General features: G+C 38.2%; 1 protein-coding gene across 7 annotated transcripts in view; it reads right to left on the reverse strand.

The window, feature by feature from the left end:
* The window catches only part of chd9 (chromodomain helicase DNA binding protein 9), a 79,472-nt gene extending 56,673 nt beyond the window's left edge, over positions 1-22,799 (reverse strand). For 6 of the 7 annotated variants that reach the window (XM_081358979.1, XM_081358982.1, XM_081358981.1 and 3 more), the window contains exons 1-2: positions 22,687-22,799; positions 11,468-13,157 (exon numbers count right to left, since the gene is read on the reverse strand). In XM_081358979.1, the coding sequence (XP_081215105.1) occupies positions 11,468-13,024 (1,557 nt within the window). In that variant the 5' untranslated portion in view covers positions 13,025-13,157; positions 22,687-22,799. Of the gene's footprint in view, positions 1-5,198; positions 5,297-11,467; positions 13,158-22,686 lie in introns of those variants that run through there. The other variant, XM_081358977.1, reaches the window with a different exon arrangement.
* Between the last annotated feature and the right edge of the window lie 404 nt (positions 22,800-23,203).

The raw sequence follows: 23,203 nt of genomic DNA on the forward strand, positions 1-23,203 counted from the left end.
GAGGATTAATGAGGGAAGGCCTGATGTGTAGCATTGGTTTCCTGAACCCATTAAACACGACGGCTATTAATGACCCACACAGAACACACCACAAACCCCCTCTAAAACACACACAGGGAGAGAGAGAGAGCGAGAGAGAGAGAGAGAGAGAGAGAGAGAGAGAGAGAGAGAGAGAGAGAGAGAGAGAGAGAGAGAGAGAGAGAGAGAGAGAGAGAGAGAGAGAGAGAGAGAGAGAGAGAGAGAGAGAGAGAGAGAGAGAGAGAGAGAGAGAGAGAGAGAGAGAGAGAGAGAAAGAGAGAGGGAGAGACTTTTAACCCCCTTTTATTACAGAATATTCAGGGTTTAACTAAACCTTACATAGATTTAAAAAAGTAATTTAAAACACAAACATACAATAATAAATAGCACAAAAAAACAAGCAAGACAATAGCACAATTAAATATAAATTTGCAAAGCACCATCAAAATCAGATTCACATATGCACTGGTTTACTCCAAGCGGCAACATTCTGATCTGAAAAATGAAGCCTACCCGGAAGTACGAAAAACTGCAATACATCGAAAATCCGCTAGAGGGAGGTCCCAAAAGGGAGCAAATGTCCATAGCCCCCATGTTAAAATGTCCGTTTTCACAATATAAATTCATGTTTTTACAGGTTGGTCCCATGGACTTTTATTGTATTTTTTGATAGGTTCCGAGTGCCTGACAACTGTGAGGGGGGTGCATTTTTTTCTAACTCGTTAGTTTAGATCGTATTTAGATATAAAATGTATGACAATAAGGGCGTGGTTAACTTTGATTGACAGCTTGATTGACAGCTGACAAGGCAGCGCCACAGAGAATGACAACATAAGAAGCGCCATTTTTTAATACAGTTGACATATAATACTACTGTTTCTGTATCATGAAATGTAGTTTTAAGAGTTTTTCAGGCGAGAATGTAGTTGTTTAAAGCTCAAATCTGTGGTTTATTTAAAGATTTATGAAAATTTTATCCAGTTGATCCAGCGATGACCGGGCGCTCAGCGTTCATGTTTCCCGCCTGGAGCAGCCTTTTCTCGGCTCGTCGTTATGAGGTTTGCCGCCAATGCCGCGGACTCTGGCGTCTCTGTAGTGGTTAAACATGAGATATAATTCGTCTTGTGTATATCTAACGGGCAATTTTTGGTCTCGTGAATCTATAATTTTTTCCCTGGGCAAGAGGGGAAGTTTTGGCTGAGGGGAAGTTTCATAACTTTATAAGCTATTTAACTTTACCGTTGTATGGTTAGACTAGAGCGCTGACTTTGTATGTTTGACTGAATTGTTTGCTTTATTTGTATAGCTTCTTGTACCTTTTACTTATAACGTTACTTTTATAATGGCTAATATTGATAAAACTGAAATTTAACAAAAAGAGACTGGGTTGAGTTTTGTCATTTTAATACAACGAAGATGATCTGTAATGTTGTTTACTGCAACATCTGTTGTTTAGTACAAATGCACATATTGCCTGGACCATAAAATGTTTAATATTTTTATATTATATTTAAAATGAAAAGAGGCAGGTTTGTGTTTTATATTTTGTTTTTTCATAAATAGGCAAACGTTATGTGCAGTTGAATATAATCAATATGCGTTGCCTGAACCACATTTGTGTGGCTATAATGTTTAAGATTTCTTTAAATTAAAACGAAAAGAGTTAGTATGGTGTTTTATAACATATTTCGTTGCCTAAAATATACACAGAGATAACCGGAGTAGCAGAGCGAGCTGAGTGACTTGGCTGCGTTAGAAGGTGGGCGGGGTTAGGATTTCCCAAGATTTTCCAAGATGGTGCATGGTTTACTCCCCAAATGTGATTGAAAGTCTCCAGGTCTTTAACCAAGTTATAGTATGCATATTCCACCTTTAATCTAGTTGAAAGAAAACAGTCAGAGTTATAGAGGAAGAAAGAGAGCAAAAATAAAGAGAGAGAGAGAGAGAGAGAGAGAGAGAGAGAGAGAGAGAGAGAGAGAGAGAGAGAGAGAGAGAGAGAGAGAGAGAGAGAGAGAGAGAGAGAGAGAGAGAGAGAGAGAGAGAGACACACACGTTTCCTACACGTATTTGCTTTCACACTTTCTTCAGAGCATAAATAGTCTCAAAGACATAATGGCCACATGCAAACAAATCTATCATAATCCTTTACCCATGTAAATCTGTAACCAATGAATATATTTTTTTTTTTGCAAAATATATTTTAATATGAATGATAACTACATCATTACATATCAAGCAGGTCATGCACTCAAATCTGAAAATGCGCTTCAAATTTGTTCCAGTTTTTTTTTTATTGTGATTTGAGCTAAAGAAGTCAAATCTATGATACCAAAACCAAACAATAGCTGAGGTACAAAGCATTTTGGCCAATATACAACATGTTTTTGCAGCATTGATTATTGTAGCCATTTGCAGACATGTTTGTTGCACGTGTGACCGCAATGGCCAATCAGAAATGTAAGTTAGTCAGAATACGCTCAATACACCACAGTGTGTTCTGCATGATGCCTGCACACTTGCTTTTCACTCAGTCACTGAGCGTGAACTGAAGTGATATCAGCTTCATTGGATCTTTTTTCTGTATAACTTTGCTCACTTACTGTAAATAACCTATTGCAAATTTGAATACATTTTATTTTTATTTTAAGTAAACACTGCAAAGTTTTGCAGACTCAATCTGACACTGCAATGTTTGACACTGTGATAACCATAGCATCAGATAGGACAAAACAAAAAAACAAAAAAAAAACAGCCAATTGTTCTGTTATCTGTAATGTTTCTTTGTTTTTCATTTTATTACTAACTTTTCACTTAATCTTTTTAATGCAATTATTTAATTAAACAATATTTGAAGGCTACATACTAATGTTTTAATGTTTTATTTACTTATAATTATTGATGGTGTAAGTCATTTATTTATTTACTATTTTTATTTTCAAATAATAATGATAAAAAAAACATAATAAAATAGATACAATTTTGCTATGGTACCAAAGTTAGAACCGAGTACCATGAAATTTTACTGGTATTGGTACCAACTACTAAATTTTGGTATCATCATGACAACACTAATTCAGAGTTTGGTTGGGTGACCTAATCTGTCTCAGAGGATTACTATCAACCCCAGCCTCAGTCTACACCCTAACTCACTATAGGGTTCTTCAGAACAAAAAGAAAGAAAGAAAGAAAGAAAGAAAGAAAGAAAGAAAGAAAGAAAGAAAGAAAGAAAGAAAGAAAGAAAGAAAGAAAGAAAGAAAGAAAGAAAGAAAGAAAGAAAGAAAGAAAGAAAGAAAGAAAGAAAGAAAGAAAGAAAGAAAGAAAGAAAGAAAGAAAGAAAGAAAGAAAGAAAGAAAGAAAGAAAGAAAGAAAATATACATTACACAAATAAATTAGGCTGCAACGTAATAACTGCTAGTGATAGACACATAAATCAGACAGACAGACAGACAGACAGACAGATAGACAGATAGACAGATAGATAGATAGATAGATAGATAGATAGATAGATAGATAGATAGATAGATAGATAGATAGATAGATAGATAGATAGATAGATAGATAGATAGATAGATAGATAGATAGGGAATGAATCGTAAGTTTTGTAGGCCATGAGGAACCCAGGGAAAGAGATACATGCCGGGGGGAAGAGCAAGAGAGCACACAGCGGGTAGCCTCCACTAGACCTTTACACTTCTTTCATTATTTAGAGCAAAAGGGAAAGACTGAGAAAACAAAACACACCATCAGACACAGATGCAAACATCACTCAAAACACACTGAACACCATTCACAAAAATGCAAATTCTCAAATCAAAGTACACACACACAAAGAGGAAGAACCTGCACAATTAGTTTGCCACTCTTGCATGTGACCAGAGAAAAAAGTCTGGAGGGCCGTAAATGACACAGTGTTCACCAGTGTAATATATTGTTAGCTAACTGCGTGATTTGTATATATATTTCTGAAATGTATAACTTGGACGCAGTCACCTCTGATAACAGATCAATCTAAACTGTAATGTAGACGCATTTATTTTCTGTAAAGCTGCTTTGAAACGATATGTATTGTGAAAAGCGCTAAACAAATAAATGTGAATTGAATTGAACGTGAACTCTACGTATCTTTATAGACCCCTACATATTTTTATGCAATTTATAATTCATATTTATCATCATCGAATGATTTCCAATCACTTAAATAGGGCCCTATGAAATCGGTTTTATTTTCCCCAAATTCTGTGTATTGCCATTTATTGGTTTAATTAAATGTTTATAATAAAAAAAGCATGTCTACAAAAAAAAAATTAAATTCCAACCAGCAAAGCAAAGGAACACTCCCTTTATAATAAATGAAGCTGATGTCACTTTATTCTTGCTATAATCATAAAATATGCACAATGAATCCTTTACATTTTCTGGATTCCTATTTAATGGTTTAAATGTTAATAATCAAAAAGCATGTCTAAACAAAAAATTAAAATTAAACTTAATTTTATTTCACCACAGTAAGACATTAACATGTGGAAACTGTACTGAAAAGCACAGCAAAATAGAGCGAATCATTAGAGGAAATTTATGTAGATACAATTTAAAAAAAATTCTATCACTGAGGTAACAGCACTTTTTAAATGAGAAAAAAACTGATGAACTGCCTAACTTCTACCTGAGGCTCCTTTTCATCTATTGACCAATCATAAACCTGCAGCCCTGCAATTCTCGGCCAATCAGAAACTCGCAAATCAATGGCCATCTCCAGACCAAAAACAAATAAACCAACAGTAACCAAATCAAACACTTCTCCTCCAAACAGCAAACAGTGCAGCTGTAGAAAGCTGAAACGAACATTTTCCAACTCAAAGACGACGTCCCACACCTGTTAAGCTCCCTGCATGTCATGTGTGTGTGTGTGTGTGTGTGTGTGTGTGTGAAGGGTTAAACTGCTCAGGCAGGAGATCAGACAGTGTCATTGCCCTGAACTCCTGACATTCCTCTAACCCCCCCTCGCGAGAGCTGAGAAAATGGCCGGCTAGCTCACAGACACACACACACACAAATACCAAAGTCTAAGCGTGCTAATTTTCAGTAGACTGAAGTGAACTCTGCATACATACCACACACCTACAAACACATGCATAGTGAGGAAAGTAAAGTAAAAGAGGGCTTGAGAGATTGAGACCTACTGTGTAGTTTGGCCTGGCAAACTTCCCACATGCTTTTTTCCCCTTATGACTCGACTAACCCCTCCCTCTTCTCAACGTCCTTCCTTTTCTGTCCTCCCTCCCCTTCCGCTGTGCAGCAAAGACCGCCTATCTATAGAAATGCTACCAGAAACACTTCCTGTTTACCTTTAACCCCTCATGTCCCTCCCCAGATCTGTGAACCTCACGGCTTTTCTCCTGACGTCATTCGTCATTTGATTCTGACCCTAGATTAGAGCTTGAGGGAGAAACAGAGCTGTCAGACTGGTTGAATGAGCAAACGTCTGTCTGTCTGAGTCGGCTGGTGGCAGACTTACAAAAACGAATTCACATGCATGTGCATGTGCATGAACCACTTATACACACAGATGGGGAGCACAAACACACAGACATGCAGTGGGAGGTAATCAGGAATCAGGTTACTGTGCTGGTTGGAGACTCTGCCTGACAGACCGGCCCAGTTATATAAACCTCACAGATGCAGAGTCAGGAAGCAACAAAGCAAGTTGGCCACACACAGGCATGCACTCACACAAAGAGGCGGATGCGCACACACACAGAGACCGGTTTTACTCACACAGCGCATTCACGCAGCACATGGTAGAAAGCAGACAAGCAAGCAAACATATACACACCTTACCTCACAAACTTTAACCATTTTCATTCAGGCATTAAGACACCTGCATCTTTTACTAATTTATTTTTCTCTTAAACATACAGAAACAGAGTACAAATGCTAAGTGAATACCTTTAAATAAATACATACATTTATGTCAAATATATATTCCCTAAATGACAATGATTCGGCTATGTCTATTAAACCTTCAAATCTGCAGTCATGCTGCCGCTGACCCAGAGAGAGCAGTAGTCATCACGTACAGGTAACTGTCAACAATCTTTTCAAACACACAATTGAATGAATCATTGCTGAATAGGGATGTAACGGTACACAAACATGACCGTTCGGTACGTACCTCGGTTTTGAAGTCACAGTTCGGTATGGGTTAAGTAGGTACAGCAGGGGGGAGAAAATTGCTTTTTTTTTATTAAACTTTTTTTTTAACAAATCTGTATATGTGCATAAATAAATTCTATTATAATTAAAATGTTCTTAAGGATAAAAAATAGCTTAGCTAATGTTGTAAACTATATGGGGAGCCCTTAATTACACATTATAATATTAAAGGTTACAATTAACAACAAAGCCCAAATTATTCATTTTAGTTGCTATTTATTATTAGATATAATAATCAACACTCACATAAAATAAAAACATGTACTGTAAATTGCATATAGAGGGTTTTCACAACACGTCATCAATCCGGAATTCGGCCATATTGGAGGCACTGAACGTAAACAATGCCACTGAACTGAATGGAGTCACAAATTTGGCTGATTATTGCTGCTGAAAAATGGTCGTGTTTTGGTCTGTACTAATCGGTCGCACCGGGAAAAACATTTGGAGTTCTATAGACTGTCAAAAGTTAAAGAGAAGAGTGCAAAAAACTGAGGCGTTTGTGGTTGAGAGAGGCACAGTATCAGCTCATCAACCACAAGTGTAAATGAAGCGTTGACTATGGCTAAAATGTTGACGTAAAGTAGTTCACTATGGCTACGTTCACACTGTCAGTCCAAATCCGAATATTTTTGTATCGGATTGGAATCTGATCTAAAATGATGTCCACACTGTGTATCGCAACTGTTCAGATCGATTTGTGTGTCCATGCAGCTCTTTCGTTTTCCGGAATATCTGCATTGATTTCTATGGCAACGACGTTAAGTTGATGGAGGGGTTTGCATTTGCAATAGAGATGTTGTCTTATTTAAATTTTACAACATGGAAATGTGTAGCCGCCGTGCTGGACTACTGTGTCTTGAGCCTGCTGCAGAACTGTAGGAGGCTGGTATGCACAGCTTTTTTCCACGCTCTTGTCTCCGCCGGTTTCAAAATTAAAAAATAAAAAATTTCTACTCGTCCGACACTTTGCAACAACACAGCCTTGTTTCGGCGGTGACTTTCAGCATGTTCCCTATAACAACATCTGACGTTCACATTTTGCGTGCCGTGAGAAAGTCACATAATCCACGCAAAATCTGATCAGAGCGTTCAGACTGAAGCGGAATTCCTGAATAGGATTTCATGAAACGGATTTCATGAGATTTTTTTGCTGTTCATGTTAGCTAATTCTGATCAGATTTCAATCGGATATGGACAAAATGTCCATATGTCGGGATAAGAAATAGAAGGAAGAATTGTCGGGTCGTCAGTCCATGACTAAGAAGCTAGCTCGTTCGGATCTTTACCACATATTAACTTTAGTTTGGGAAATAGGAATAGGAAAATACAAGTATTAGATTGAGACTCAATATTTAATCTCTCGGATCGGATTGGGCACACAAAAAAAATGATCGGGACATCCGTATTAAAGGGATAATTCTATCATTGATGGACCCCATTGACTTCCATAGTATGGGAAAAGATGGAAGTCAATGGGATCAATAAACTGTTTTTGATTACCAACATTCTTCAAATATCTTCTTTTGTGCTTAGCAGAAGAAAGAAATTCATACAGGATTGGAACAAGTTGAGGGTGAGTAAATGATGACAGAATTAAAAATTTTGGGTGAGCTATCCCTACACAAATAAACAGACAAATATTTCTGCCATCAGTGGAGAAAGATCCTCGTATAGCCAGATTAAGCAGTTACAGCATCTACCAACAGGGGCTAAATGGGCTATGTTAATACTCATTTAAAATGCGAAGACGACATTTAGATAAAACCACAAAAGTACAGTAAAAACAGAAAATTTAATTTCAAGAGTCAGAGAAAGAATAAAAAAAAAAATGATAATGGAAAAAAGATTAAAAAAGCGGATCCATCATCTGGATCGCATCCAGACAGTAGGTTAGGGGGTTTGTGTGTGCATGTGAGTGATGTGGATTGGTATTTGCATCTATGTTGCTGAATGTTCATTCTGCACAAAGCAGCAACACAAAGGGGCTCTGTTCATGCCGTCAGCCGGTCTCGCTCGCTCTCTCGGGCCCTCACACTATCACACCACCCTGTAACACTGTGGCCACTGCTGCTCTACCCTGTCACTCATTCCAAACCATTTTTGTTGATTCCTAAACTGTCAGATCAAATGGTAATTTATTTATTTAATTCAAACATTAAATCTCAATCATTTTCAATCCTGATCAACAAAGCTGCTTTCATATCACTAGAGGGGTTCATTAGAATGAGAAGGTATGATATGACATTTCCCATAGACTGATGTGGAATACATGATCTTGTATTTTCTACAAACATAAGGTAAACTCCCCCTCTACTGCAACTAAACTGACATCCAAGGTGAAGGCAAGTTTCAATACTGAAACACCAAACTCTCGTGGTCCAGAGACTCAGGACATTAAAGCACAAACTCGAGACCCTCAGGGAGAGAGAAGGTTGAGTGCATCTCTCTCTTTTACCCTGGGACTGCCTCACATTATACATCTGTTGGCTTTCCACAGCCCAGTGCACATGAATGGCTCATCTCTCTCTCTCTCTCTCTCTCTCTCTCTCTCTCTCTCTCTCAGACACACACACAAATGTGTCTACAAGACACACTCACTACAGGAAGTCACACAATATGAACTCTGATACACATCCTGCCTCTGCTTTAATTAAGGATCTGTGAGGACAGGCAGATTGACTAAAGGGGAACATAACAATCCATCTTGACTGACTTTGCTTTCAGTACCTTTATAAAGTCTAGTTAATTTGTAACATATTCTAAAACAGTAGATTGATGCACCAATACATTATAATTGTTTTTATGTTATGGCCGATAACCATAAAAGGCCAATATTAAAATGTAATAGTATTTTGTCTAAATAAATCAAAATTAAAACACAATATAAATAAATCACATTTAGCAGAGTGCTATTAATTAGCATTTTTAAAGATTACGTGTAAGTGATTGACAGCAAAGGTAATCTAAATGTAAAAATGGTAAATAGAATGCACAATTAAATATAGGCTATAAGGCTAGTCTGCAAATCCAACTAGTGCTGGGCGATAAAATTATAACGATAATTAGCCTATCACAATATAATTTTCCTCTATAGAATCATACACCCGGAGCAATGCGGCGCCAGGCGCGACGCAAGTGTTTTTTGCTAGTTTCAGCCCGACGCAGTTATCATTTTCATGTCCAATGGTGCAATAAAATCAACTAAAAGTCGATGGTACAATATTTTTTAGTTATTTAAAGAGCGCGTTAGGAATGTGTGCCTATAAGCGGGTCCACAACGCGCATACATTCTGCTTAGCTTATTACACACACAGGGACGCGCAGCAGCACACAAACTAGCCAAATATTAAAAATAAAAGGATTAAAATGTAAAACCTCGCTTTAACCTCAATGCTTTAACCTTGTACACGAGCAGATCCGTTTCCTCTGGAGACGTGTTCAGTCTTTCCACTATCAAATTCCGCCATGTAAATGGCGAATCCGCCATGGCGCGAGTGCAACTGGCATTTAAAGGGAATGGGAGATGAGACTCTGATTGCTTTATTGCACGTAAAGCCCAATACACAAATACTATGGACGATCAAATTTTACCCTATAAAATGTTACCCTCTAAAAATGAGGTTGTTAAATTTTTTACAGATGCTGTTTTTGTTAATGAACATAAATTTACATCTGCATCCCAACTTAAGCAACTGCTACTGTCACTCCACTCAGGCTACTGTTAAATGTGCATTTCTAAGAGACAAAACATGTAGGCTAATATTAATTTGAGAAATGTTCACCTGTTTGGCACGTTTTTTTTACTGATGATAAAACCACAATTAACTGTCTCTGATTTCTACAACTTCCACTCAGGAGCAAAAATCTGCCTTTAAATTCGAAAGAAATACATATTTGACATTTATTGTAATAATTATCGATATCGACTGATTCTCATGATAATTTTTTTGGCCATATCGCCCAGCCCTACATGAAACTTTAACAATACTGATAAAAACGATTATATTGGCCTGCCAATAATCAATATGGTACAATGAACTACAATCCATCTATTGACAAACAAAGAGGAGACTCCAGTTTGCATTTCTCCTCATGGAAAAACAAGAGCACTGGCAAATCAGAATCTGTATTTGGGTATGCGTATTTGTGAGCGCAAGTCTGACTGCGAGAGCACTCCATGTGCCTGGTAGAACTGGTGGAGAGAGTTCACGATATGTGCGTGTGTGTGTGTGTGTGTGTGTGTGTGTGTGTGTGTGAGAGAGAGAGAGAGAGAGAGAGAGAGAGAGAGAGAGAGAGAGAGAGAGAGAGAGAGAGAGAGAGAGAGAGAGAGAGAGAGAGAGAGAGAGAGAGAGAGAGAGAGAGAGTGTGGCAGCTGAATCACTGAGCCTCAACTCCCTGTGTCAGCAGCAAAGAGCTGAGGGGAAAGACTGATGCTCATGCATCACAACAGAGAGAGTGAGACAGAAAAAGAGACAGACAGATAGTGAGAGAGAGAGAGAAAGAGTTGACACTGCCAGGCAGTATTGCTGAAAGAACTGCCTGCTGCTTGCGATCACAGTCTAGACAGTACTCCTGCTCTCTTCTCTCTCTCTCTCATTCTCCATTTCCCTCAGGAAACCTCATTATCAACATCTCCCTTCTGCCTGCACTCACACACAAACACTAATCTCACATCAACACACACATTCAGAAAAACCACAAGCCAGACCCACTCTAGTCAGTCAGAGTGCACCTCCCACTATCCTATGGTTGGCCTGACCCACATCTTGTTATAGCCTTAAGTACGCTTAGCCCCAGTAAGTCCTAAACACCACTGCAACTCTTAATCGGCTGCTACAGTACCTGTCTAAAGGCCCTTGACAGGAGGAGTGGTGAATTATTATTTAATGCCAGTCTGTCTTGACCTCTCTCTTCCTGTACAGTTGAACACTACAATGTAGCCTGTTGTCAAAGTAAGCCATTGTCTGCTTGGCAGCATTCCAGCAATAATTCATCTCTCATCCATATCATTAACTTGTATAGTTCCTGTGTTGATAAACACCAACAACGACTACAAAAACCCTGTTGCAAATCATTCACATCCACTCAAAATAAGCCAAGCAGAGCTGATAACTGAAACTGAGAGCTCATAGCTGTAATCTCTGACACACTCCATCATCCCAGCACTGAACCTTTAAAGCCATCAAACAAAATAAGATACATTTGGGAAAGAGCTGAGAACTGCTTCTCTCACCTGTACATTGTATGTCATTGGCACATCCTCCATGCCTTCCTGCTCCTTCACTTCCTCTTCTCGGTCATTCCCTAGTCCTACATTTATCCAAGAGTGATTGGAGTTCTCTTCCTGGTCTAGTGCTTCCAGCTGGGGCAACAGCTCATCGCCCATAAGGTCAGAAGCTTCACCCAGATCATCAAGTCTTTGATCAGGTTGCTCTCCAAGCAAGACCTCCTCCAGAGCCTGAAGCCCATTAATGCTGCTTACGCTCTGGTTCGCAACCAAAGATCCAGGCACATCACAGGTCCTTCGCTCTGCCGTAGAGAACGGACGGTTTGCAGAGAATGAGTTCAGGCCATCTGAGAATACCTCAGAGGAGCTGAAGGGATTCTGGTCTGATTTGGAGCTACGTATGGGGCACTGTTGTGCTGGACTGCCCGGTATTCGGACTTGTTGCTGCTGATGTTCCATTCCGGAATTAGACAAGAAAGGACAACCAGTATCCAACAGGTTTGAAGCTGATGATGAGATGACCATAGAAGAGGTTGTAATAGATACTGGGGCAGAGGAGTAAGACTGGGTTTCATTTACTACAGGGGGAACATAACGAGCAGTGGGATAGGACGAAGCATGGCTAACCGAGTCAGCTGGGAAAGAATGGGTTGCAGGGGAAGACTGGACAGGGAAGGCCAGGTCATTGTCTTCCAACCTTGGACCTGTATTAAAACCTTGGACCCCTTGTGCCACCTGAAAGCCACTGTGTTGAGAAGACACAGGCCTCATTGAGGCCTCAAGATACGGTTTGGATTGTGAATGACCACTCGGGGCAACTGCAGGGTGAAAGGGACTACCCTCTACACTGAGCACTGAGTTATGGTGGCGCTGCTGGGAATGATTTGGGGGGACATTGCCCTCATAGTAAAAATTGAGATGTTCCTGATAGGTCTTGTGAATTTCATGCAAGCCCTGATGGGTATGTTGGTGTGGAAGCTGCAGCTGGTTTGAGATTGGGTGTTGATTGAGACTGTGCTGTCTCTGCTGAAGATGTTGATGACTGTACTGCTGATGTTGAGCTTGATGCTGTTGAAACTGTTGTTGCTGTTGAAATTGTTTATGTTGAAGTTGTTGATGAAGTTGTTGGTGGTGTTGATGGTGCTGATGGTAGTTATTCCCTTTTTGATCATGGTTTCCCCACATGGGGCTGTTGTGAAGAAACAGTCCATTGGTCTGGGGCACTTGGTTCATAGTATGCCCTTGAAATGGTTGCTGCTGTGGCATAAATGCTCTTCCATCATTGCTCCCAACTTCTGGACCAGGAAAGGACTGTTCCATTGAGGTCTGTGCCTTCACAGTGTCAAAATGCCCCACAGGTTGACTGTAGGGTATCCCGTGTTGGATGGTAGAAGATCTGGACCCTGCATCCACCTGAAGATTATCCAAACTAGGACCCAGGTGAAGTTCATCATCCAAGGACACTGACCCAGGGGTAAACCCTGGATCATCCTGGACTAGGCTGTCAAGCCCTCCCCCAAATATGTTAGGGTCATCAAAGAAGTCCATGATGGGATCAGTCATTGTATGAGTTCAGTGCATGAAGTGTCTGCCCCCTCAGCGGCCCCTACGACAGGACTGCTGAATGCAACAGGGAGCTAAAGACTGTCAGAGTTTGCTGAACCACTGTGTGTCCATCACCAAGAAGGGCAACAGTCTAGAAAAAGATAAACAAAATTACACAACTTTAGATGCAAAACACTTAATATGGAATTCAGATCTATTTCAATAACCTTCTACCAAATCATTAATTGAGCACATTTTAAAAGAGGTTTTGAATCCAAAAACATCATTCATACCACATAATTGCATCACAGTTAGCTTGGCTAATACAAGTCGAATTTGACATACTGTATTCAGAACGCAAGACTTCAGGTATTACTGCTTTTAACATACAAACACAGAGTTCAGTTCAAAACAGGATTTGCAAAATTGAATTTGCCACACAGTCCAGTTGAATTGGAATGACAGGAAGTGGAATGGAATGAACTGAACTGAAATTCAAAGAAATTCAACAGGTAATGGCATTCTTCAAAAAACAAAGACCTTGATTAAGCTAGTTCAAATGTGTTTAAATGGAATGCAGTAATTCTAAGACAAGTCAGACTGACATCTCAGATGTATTCTAGCCATATAACAGATAACTATATGGTCAGGCGACGTATGCAGAAACAAAAGGGCACTGTGAATGCTAGCATTTGTTTTTGGGACATGTACGATTATCAACACAGAATATTATAATGTACTGTGTTGTATACTTTTTATCATCATTTATATAAGAATGTTTACACACTGATCAGTTTTATTTGCTTATAAGTGATGGTTTATCATTATCCTTGGGTGCCGCAACGATCATATGAGGTAATACACCCACATCTCAACATAGTCAGACTTTCCAAGTAGGAAGTTCACCATCAAGTGGTGTTCTGTTGAATTTACCCAAGTAAGAAACAGAGAATTCCAAACTGCCGAAATGTAATGGAATGCTCCATAAACTTTGCAGGAAGATGGACCTTTAGCAGTAGCACTGAGCATATACTTTAAGTACAAATCCATTGTTACATCACTCTATAACAAGATACAGTACCGCATTAATGCTCTTCTAAAATGCCCATGTCCTTAAGTAAGACTCTGGCAATAAACTCTTCCAGAACACCCTGAGGCCTGAGAGAGGTGAAAGGGGAAGGAATGTCTAGGGAACATTTGGCACCATTAGTGGAGCTCGGAAACAGGCATTACAACAAGCACAGCAGCTGAAGAGCTTTCAACACCAGACAAAAACCAGGTGCTTCACACTCCCCTCAGACTTCCCTCAGTTATGGATGAAAGAGAGTGAGTGGGAACTGCATAATTCTTTGTCAAGCCCTGGTCAGGAGAACGGCAGGAGCTGTGTGGGACATACAGACAGCTCATTCCATTTCATGCACGCATGCACACACACACAACCGGACAGAGAGGGTGAGAGAGAAACAGGCTGTCCTGACCAACACCGGCTGTGGAGGAGGTCAGTCACGACCTGATGACTCACAACACACACGGATAAACAAAATGGCAGTGCACAGAAACCAAGACATGGTCCAGAACTACAATACCATTTTGTGGTTTCATCCTTTATCCCACTATACCTACAATAATTATTTAGTCGAAACATAGGGAAGCATAACACTTTAAAGTGTTGCTCCACATCTTGACTATGATATATTTTTTTTGCCATCTGAAATAGACTGTAACAGCTATTTTATATTGATTTTAATTTTTAAAAAAGCAAGGCAGAAAACACATGGAGGGCCAGTCCTATGGGTGGTAGATTTCAAAGAAGAAAAAAGCAACTCAAACATGAGTCTTATCTCATAACAACCAAAAACTCACAGCTCTGTGTAGGGATTTTCAATCATAAATGCAGCCGCATCTGCGTCTGTCACCAGTGTTCAAAATTACAAGGCGGTCCATTATCTAGGGCTGGCTTTAGTGAACTGTTTTGCAAGTAGTACACACCTGTCTCAAACCAGGAAGCATTCGGGCAGGAACACTGTAATTAAGGCTTACTGTCTTTTCAAGTCATCTGGGAGAAACTGATATGATATCAGACTATATCATATTATATAAGAGAGGCACCTACATAAATCACTTTGTTTCTTAAATATTTAAGTCTGGAATATAAGGATGGGACTGGAAAAATTACAGTATGATTACTGCTGCCTTGATTAAGGAATTGTGAAAAGTGTTGATTACACAATTCCATTTAAATCTACCGCAGTTTTAAATTTACAATATGTTTAGAACCAAAGTGTAAAGAATCAGTGGCAATTTACAATTATCATTGCAACTATGGATACACAGATCTGATATTCAGTATAAGTATCGGGTCCGATACTGAAATTTTTGCTGGATCGGGTATCGGTCAGATGAAACCGATACAAATCCATACGCACCTAAACTGTGCATATGCATGGTTGTTACTGTTAACAATGTTTAAAACTGCTAAAATGTTTAGATTTTATAAAATTACTGTGCACCAAATATTTTTTTTCTAGAAATATGTTTGCTGCTGATTTTTTTTTTTTTTTGTTGTTGTTGTTCTCTATAATAAAGGTCTATATATTTAGTGGATTGTGTTTAACACATAAAATATTGATCATCAGTTGACTTGCGCTGAAATTCAAGGCTCAAACAATGAGACTGTGTAAACATGTAATGAGTCTCAGCTCAGTTATTACAATGGATTTAGACTAGAGTATTACCACATTGCTTTCCTCCTAGAGTTGTCACGATATCGAAATAATACGTTTTCTACAAAACATGACTAAAATATCTCAATACCAATACAGAGCCGATACCACAGTCGAAACCTAAAACAACAGGAAAAGTAATTGAATAATAGATGATAGAACATGCAACTTTGTTTTATTTATTAATTTAAACAAGATGAGATTGAGGTGTTTGAAACATTAATAAAAGGATCAAGTCAAATTTAAGTTATTACTGCCCGCAACTGCCTCATCAAAAAAAAAAGTTTGCTTGTCACAAAATAAATCGCACTCATTTGAGGGCATGAGCATTATATAGGCTTATTATTTTATCTATCACATTTATTAAATTGTTTCACTCACTGACAATCACTGTATTTTTTTATTTTTATGACTGGACCTATATAGGTTTTTTGGTGGCTTATTTTACTATCAGGAGTACAAAGAATATAAAAACATTGAACAGTCAAATACAAATTTACTTTAATAAATGGTGGTAATTAAGTAAATTTATCAAACTAACAATTTTAGTTTATGTTTTAAAACATAGGCCTATTCAAATGAAAATGTAATAATAAGGCGTTAAAGAGTTTTTCCATCTTTTCCACCTCACTTTTAAGTCGCTTATGAATGCCCGTGTGGCCGTGCGCATTTTACTTTCGGTTGAAATTAGCAGCAATTCAGGGGCGGCAATTGCTTGAATGGTAGGTTGATTATTATTCTTAATGAAAAACAACAACAAAACAGTACAATGACACACTCGCTTATATTAAACAGAACCTTTATTAACAAAACGAATAAGACGACTTAAAAACGAATAAGCATGGCATACACCATGCATTGTTGTGTGCTTGAAGGTGTAGGCCTATGTTTAAATTAGAAGTGTTACCTCTGGATGCTGCCACCTTAATCATGCAAAGTTTACAGATTGCCTCATTAATGTTTACATAATCTCTTTTACATTTAGTTTTTACACCAAATCTGTATTTAACCACCATCGTCTTGTCAGTCAGCTCGCCTCACTCTTTCTGCTGATCTGCTTTGAGCAGACATGTTCAGTTTTTAATTGTAGGCTACAGTCTGTCCTCTAACTGAACTAAATTATTTTCATTACCATAAAGATCAAAACGATGGTGGGGGCAGTGCCGCGGTGGGCAAGTGATGTAATCGGTGTGTGGCTGAACACCATGTAACACCGTTAAGTTAACCGAGTATCGCAGCAAGCCTGTTTTGAAGGGTTGTTGAGAAGACCTTTGTGTTTCTGTGTGTATATGATATATAACGATAGTTTAATCAAATGAAATGGTGAAATGCTCGTGAAGTGAACTTAGAGCAGCTCTGTTTCCGTTTCCGGATTCCGTGATTCTGTCGGGGCTCTACGTGGGATATGCCATGTTAAAGAGAGGAAGTTGACTGGGTTGTTTATTGTGATATAAAGTTATTACCATTAGTAAGAAGAAGGGTATGCAGTTAATAAAGGTCTCCTCTCAATGCACACTACATAGCACTCTTCATGGCTGTCGAATAGATGCAGCGATTGTTTCAGACAGCTACGCACTGGTATGGCGGTATTTGAAAAATACATATCATACACGAAAATTGAAACTGGTATGTTGACCCCGTAAAGTGCCTAGGCCAGTACTAAAAGGAATTAATACTTTTATCCATCAAGGACACACTAAACTGACCAAAAGTGACAGTAAATACATTTATAATGTTACAAAAGATTTATTTTAAAAAAATGCTGTTCTTTTGAACTTTCTATCTTGAAAAAAATGAATCATGCTTTCCACAAAAATTAAGCACAAAATTTCCACAAAAATTAAGCACCAATTGTTTTCAACTTAATAATAATATTAACAAATGATTTTTGAGCACCAAATCAGCATATTAGAATGATTTCTGAAGGATCATGTGACACTGAAGACTGAAGTAATGATGCTGAAAATTCAGCTTTGCCACCACAGGAATAAATGACATTTTAATATTAAAATAGAAAAAAATATTTTAAATTGTAATAGTATTTCACAATTGATATAATGTATAAAATAGCTATTTATTCAGGAACACGGTTCTCATTTCATTTTTGGTGTGTAGATTACTGCATATTGCATTGAATATTGCATGCAGTGCCATACAGAAAATATTTATTTTAATATAAATTCTATTAATTAAGATTAATATTTGTGACTTTTATTAATAGGCTATTCGTGCAGCTGGAGTAGCAATGGCTTACCGGTGGTTCTTATGAAACATTGTGGCACAGACACAACAGACCCGAAAAGATTTATGTAAACACTCATTGCCAAACTTCCAAGCCCAGATAGCTTACCAGTTTTGATCAGACTCTTTGGCTGTGAGGACGGATTTATATCCGCTGGCTTCATAGGATAAGCATCAGGCCAGAAACATTTCTTGTGAGAAGAAAGGCAAGAAGTGTCTTCAGGAAACAGCATCAGTCCACAGCTGAAAGACACACTGATAAGAGCCCTGCCGTCTCAGGCCATTAGCCGCGCACTATCTGTACAAGCAAAAACACGTGCAACTTCCTACTACTGAAAAACACTGTGACCCCCTCCCCCAGCACACACTCTTCAAAGATTAGATCTTACACAAGTCTCTTTCATAGAGTAACCTACAATGTCCCATTCAATTTACATTTTTGCAATATGCCTACAGCCCTGGTTCATGAAAAAGTCACTAACATGAGTCAATGATGTGATGCAATGCATTTAAAAAAGCGAATCCACTGGCTTTTGTAGTGTCAGTGAGAGAGTGTGACTTCAACAAGATGAGGCAAGGTTGAGTGTCAGCGCTGCTGGTCTTGGACAGCACAATTTCCGTTGTGAAATTGTCCTGTGACAGCAGCCAAGTCATATATGCTGAATTGTGACTCATCTAAAGAGCAGGTATTGTAGAGGTTGCCTGGTGCAAGAGACCCGAGAACAGTTTCAGAGCTGTATTTGACTATGGTCAGGGTTTTTTCTGGATGAGCGAAGCTGATCCTGGACCACCCCTATCAAGTAACCTCTTTTTTTAGTGATTCATTTTCCCACAGCACAGCATGCTTTAACCAACATGACAGGTGGCGAGTGAAGTTTCAACGACTTCCACATCAAAAGTGGAACTGGAGGAAGCTACGACTTTGTCTTTTCTGCAATTTCTTGCACCTGATCCCTGTAGGAACAACAATAGTCAACAATATTGACTGATATGATTAAGCTGCTAAATGGCTTGTTATGGCTGACAGACGGTAAATTGCGAGGGGGAAGAAATGCTACAAGTTAATTGAAGCATTACAACATTATATTGTATAGTATGAAAAATGGATATTTATTATGAAATTTGCTAAAGATTACATTTAACTGTTATTAAATAGTGTTTTTAAGTTTAAGGGCATGTTTGATGACGGCAAAGGTGAATGGAAGACTACAGTAATTAGGATTTTAGCTTTCCCGTTTGCTCCAATTGCAAAAAAAAAAAATATATAGAGATTGATTATGGCAGTCAGAATAGAAAAAGATATCTTTTTCTCTCTTGTAGCAGTTAATTGGTATTTATTTATTTAATGCCAAGGTAATATAACACAAAGGGTGTTATAAATATTCATTAAATTTTGAAAAGTAAATAAAACTTCAGGTACCCTAGATCTTCCAGCATGAGAATAAGGCTAGTCTTAGACTAACTTTATTTATACAAAAAAAACAAACAAAAAAAAAAAAAAAAAATATATATATATATATATATATATATATATATATATATATATATATATATATATATATATATATATATATATATATTCTAAGCTTAATCTGCATGTAATGGCCATTCAGGTTTTGCAGATGCAACTCGTGATCGTTACATTATGTTAAGCAAACCTTTCTCTATTTTTAGCATATTTCTAAACGGAAATATGGACCAGTGCAATCTTATGTAAGACTGGACAAATAATGAACCAGCTTTAATTGTGGAATGACAAAAGCCACTCTTTAAAAGACAAGCAGAAAGAAACAGCTGCTTGCCGGTGCACAACATGGCAGCATAGGGAATAATACTATCATAAAATTCACGTTTTCTGATGCAGAAAAGTCTAAACAGTATACTCATGTACCAACCACTGACAATGCACCGGTTGCAGTTCTTAGTTGATGTGCAAAATGAATCAATGAATGTAAAGCTGGCTATGAACAAGACTTTCTCTAGAACTAAAGGAAATGTACTTCAGTTATCTTCTATCATGACTCATGATACTCAGAGATGATTTTTCAAGCAGAGGAAAATATATGTGGGCTCAAATTATACTGTCCCTGCTGGAGCTTCCATTGACTCATCACTGAACGCCATTTTGCTTCCTGGTGTAGGCTAAGTTCAACAGTACTTCAGATGGAGATGGGTGTCAAGCATAGACTGTAAAAAAATAGGTGTCAAGGACAAGCACAAGGTATAGCCTATATTTCCTTTTATGTGAGCACTTATGGGCAGTCACTTATGGGCAGACACACCAAAGTGGTTTAGGGGTCATTCACACGCAGGATACTTTCTTGTGTCCGTCTGGTTTTTGAATTGTTTTCTACATCAAGAGCACTAGACAGACAATGCATTTGAAATGCTGTGTCAAGTCAAAAGCAACACTTCATTGTACACGGTCTAGTTTTTTTTTTTTTTTACATGGAAGATTAGGCTACTTCCTGTGTAAACAACCCCTTACAGTGCATTCAAGGTGGTCTATCTGAACATATTAAAGGCTAAATGGAAGCAACACCAGTACCAGCCATTTGTAAGCTTACTTAAATTGGAACGAAAGTCCACAATATAGGCTAGCGGCTTAGTAATTATTACTAGCTAGTTTGTAACTAACTCTGTAGTACTATATTTGGTTGCACCATTTGTTCTTAAGGCAGAACGTAGCTAGTAGGTCCTAAGCTCTCCGTAAGATAATGCGTAGTCGCATATGACATTTACCCTCAATGATCCAATAGCAGACTTTAAATACATGAGCAGAAGTTACGTTTAAATGTGTGAGTTTCCATTAAATAAATACGATAAATAAATACGATGCTAATATTACGAATAACATAACAGATATTTTATATGTAAATAACATTCAGAAACTTTTATTTGAAATTAATGAGGATCAATAATTAAATAAATGCTGATACAAAAAACATAAGAAATCATATTTATTTACTATAACTGATTTCATTTGACATGCAAAACACTGACCAATGCACACAGAGGTGTGCTGTTTAGGATGCTTTAGATCCGCTAAAACAGTGATTTATTCATGCATCATGTTCTCTCTCTCTTAAAATGTAAGCAAGTGTAGCCTAAATGTCTACTGATACAGTTCAGTCAGTCTGCCATTTTATTCCATACATTAGGCTACTCCTGATCAGAAGCTTCAGTGAATATTTAGCTTAGGCTATATGTAGAGTAGTTCAGCTTTATCAAAGTTTAATGGTGCAACGCAAAAATATTTAGTAGTGCACAAGCTGTAACTTAGTGACCCTATACGTCAAAACTAGACAAAGTTGTAACCAGCCACAAAGTGCCAGCAGCATCTCGGTTCAGATTTCACTATCTTTTACTAACCTGTACTAGTGAAGTCTCTGATTCGAAAATATAGAGCTGAATTTAATAATGAATATTTGCAGACTTTGATCGCTACCTCTATAACTAAGGTGAGTTATATAGACTAAAAGCATGTGGCAGAAATAAACAAAGTGTTGGAGAGAAGAATAGGCTATCTAACTGAGCTCTGGAGGTCCCATAAACAAAAAAGTGCAATAGTACAACCAGGTTTTCTGTACATGTGCATGAGGATCCTTCAATTAGGGGAATATATTATTAGAGCTTTAATACATGTTTCTTTACTCCCACCTTCTACCTCCCCTTAAAAAACTACTTTTTAAAACAATGTCATTATAACTCCAATTAAGGATGTTTTTTTTTTTTTTGTTTTTTTTTTACAATTTTTACATTATGATCTGCCATTACAAAATCAGTCAGTATTTGAGAATTTGAATTCATAAAGAAACAATTTTGTTTTTATAAGATCATGAACCATCCATCTCTAACAGAAGTTGTTGTTAGCAATTGTTGAAATCACCATCATAAAAAATAAATCAATAAAAATCCAGACCATCAAATATAGCCAACTAAAAAATTCACTTGAAGGTTGATCACCGTCATGATCAAATCTTTACTCCAGTAAAAATGAATCAAAATAAATTTTGACTATGATTCACAAAGCTGTCAAAAGTGACTCTAACTGAGGAATCCCTCTATACAGTAGGCTACTTTGAGCGTAGGTCAGAAAACTCTTAATGTTACTGATATTTTCTTCTAATGGTCGAGCCTGTAATCCCACCTCTGTCTTCGCAGATTACCTGTGTGAATCTACACTCCATTACAGATGAAATCAGTGTACCATCCAGAACATCACCTGGAAAGCGCGTTTCAGCCTTGTCACCGGAGCATTTCCAATTTTAAACGTGTGTCCTCTTCAAGTTTGTCAAGACAGCGAAGGAACATGATAATCCTTGATATACAAACTGTTCGTTTTCCTGTTACGTTCGTCGGGAGACAGCAATTGGTCTACTTTCTGGAGTGTGCTCGGTCGCTGTTAGTTCAGAACCACCGTTTGCTGCCTGTCCGTGTCGTGCTTTTCACGTGGAGCTCATATCGTGACAGTCTACCTAAGTTCAGGTGCTACGGGTGTTTCCATCCAGACTGGGATTCCCTTCAGGCAGCTGAACGTCTCTCTCTCTCTCTCTCTCTCTCTCTCTCTCTCTCTCTCTCTCTCTCTCTCTCTCTCTCTCTCTCTCTCTCTCTCTCTCATCCGAACTGACAGCCACCTGAGTTTCAGCACTGTCGCACTCTATAACCATCTACAGTATCTTTAGTCTAGGAGAGGAAACAAATAAACGAACTTACCCAAACGAAACCAAATCCTCCGGCGACAGCGCGATCATTTACGGAGGAATAAAATAGCGAAGTTTTGGCGTAGTTAATATCGCGGCTGGGCGACCTCAGCGGTTCCAGCGCTGCTGACGTAGGATGATGATAAAACGTTCATTTGCATATGTGTTAAGTCCTCTTTGATTGGTTAGCGTTGAATTCATTTCTTTTGAATAACTGGGACGTCCGTTTTGAGTCCTCGGGTTGAGTTTTAGCAAAGGTCAATATAATGTCCTTAAAATGTTACTCGTAATCTATAACATGATTGTACAGTACCAAAACATGAAGTTAGAGAGTTGAAACAACAAGATGGCCGTGCCGGGAAGTCAGCCAATCAGAGATGGTTTTACATCGATTGTGAATCAGCCTATGGTAGTGGAAGCAGTGGGAGGAGAGAAACTGAGAAAAGTTGCTGTCGGTCCCTCTGATATTTGATCACCTCTGGTGGATCTTTTGGGAACTGTCTCTTGTAAACACTGACATGACAAATACA

This window comes from Scardinius erythrophthalmus, assembly GCF_964197995.2.
Source record: "Scardinius erythrophthalmus genome assembly, chromosome: 2".
In the NCBI taxonomy this organism is placed as follows: Eukaryota; Metazoa; Chordata; class Actinopteri; order Cypriniformes; family Leuciscidae; genus Scardinius; species Scardinius erythrophthalmus.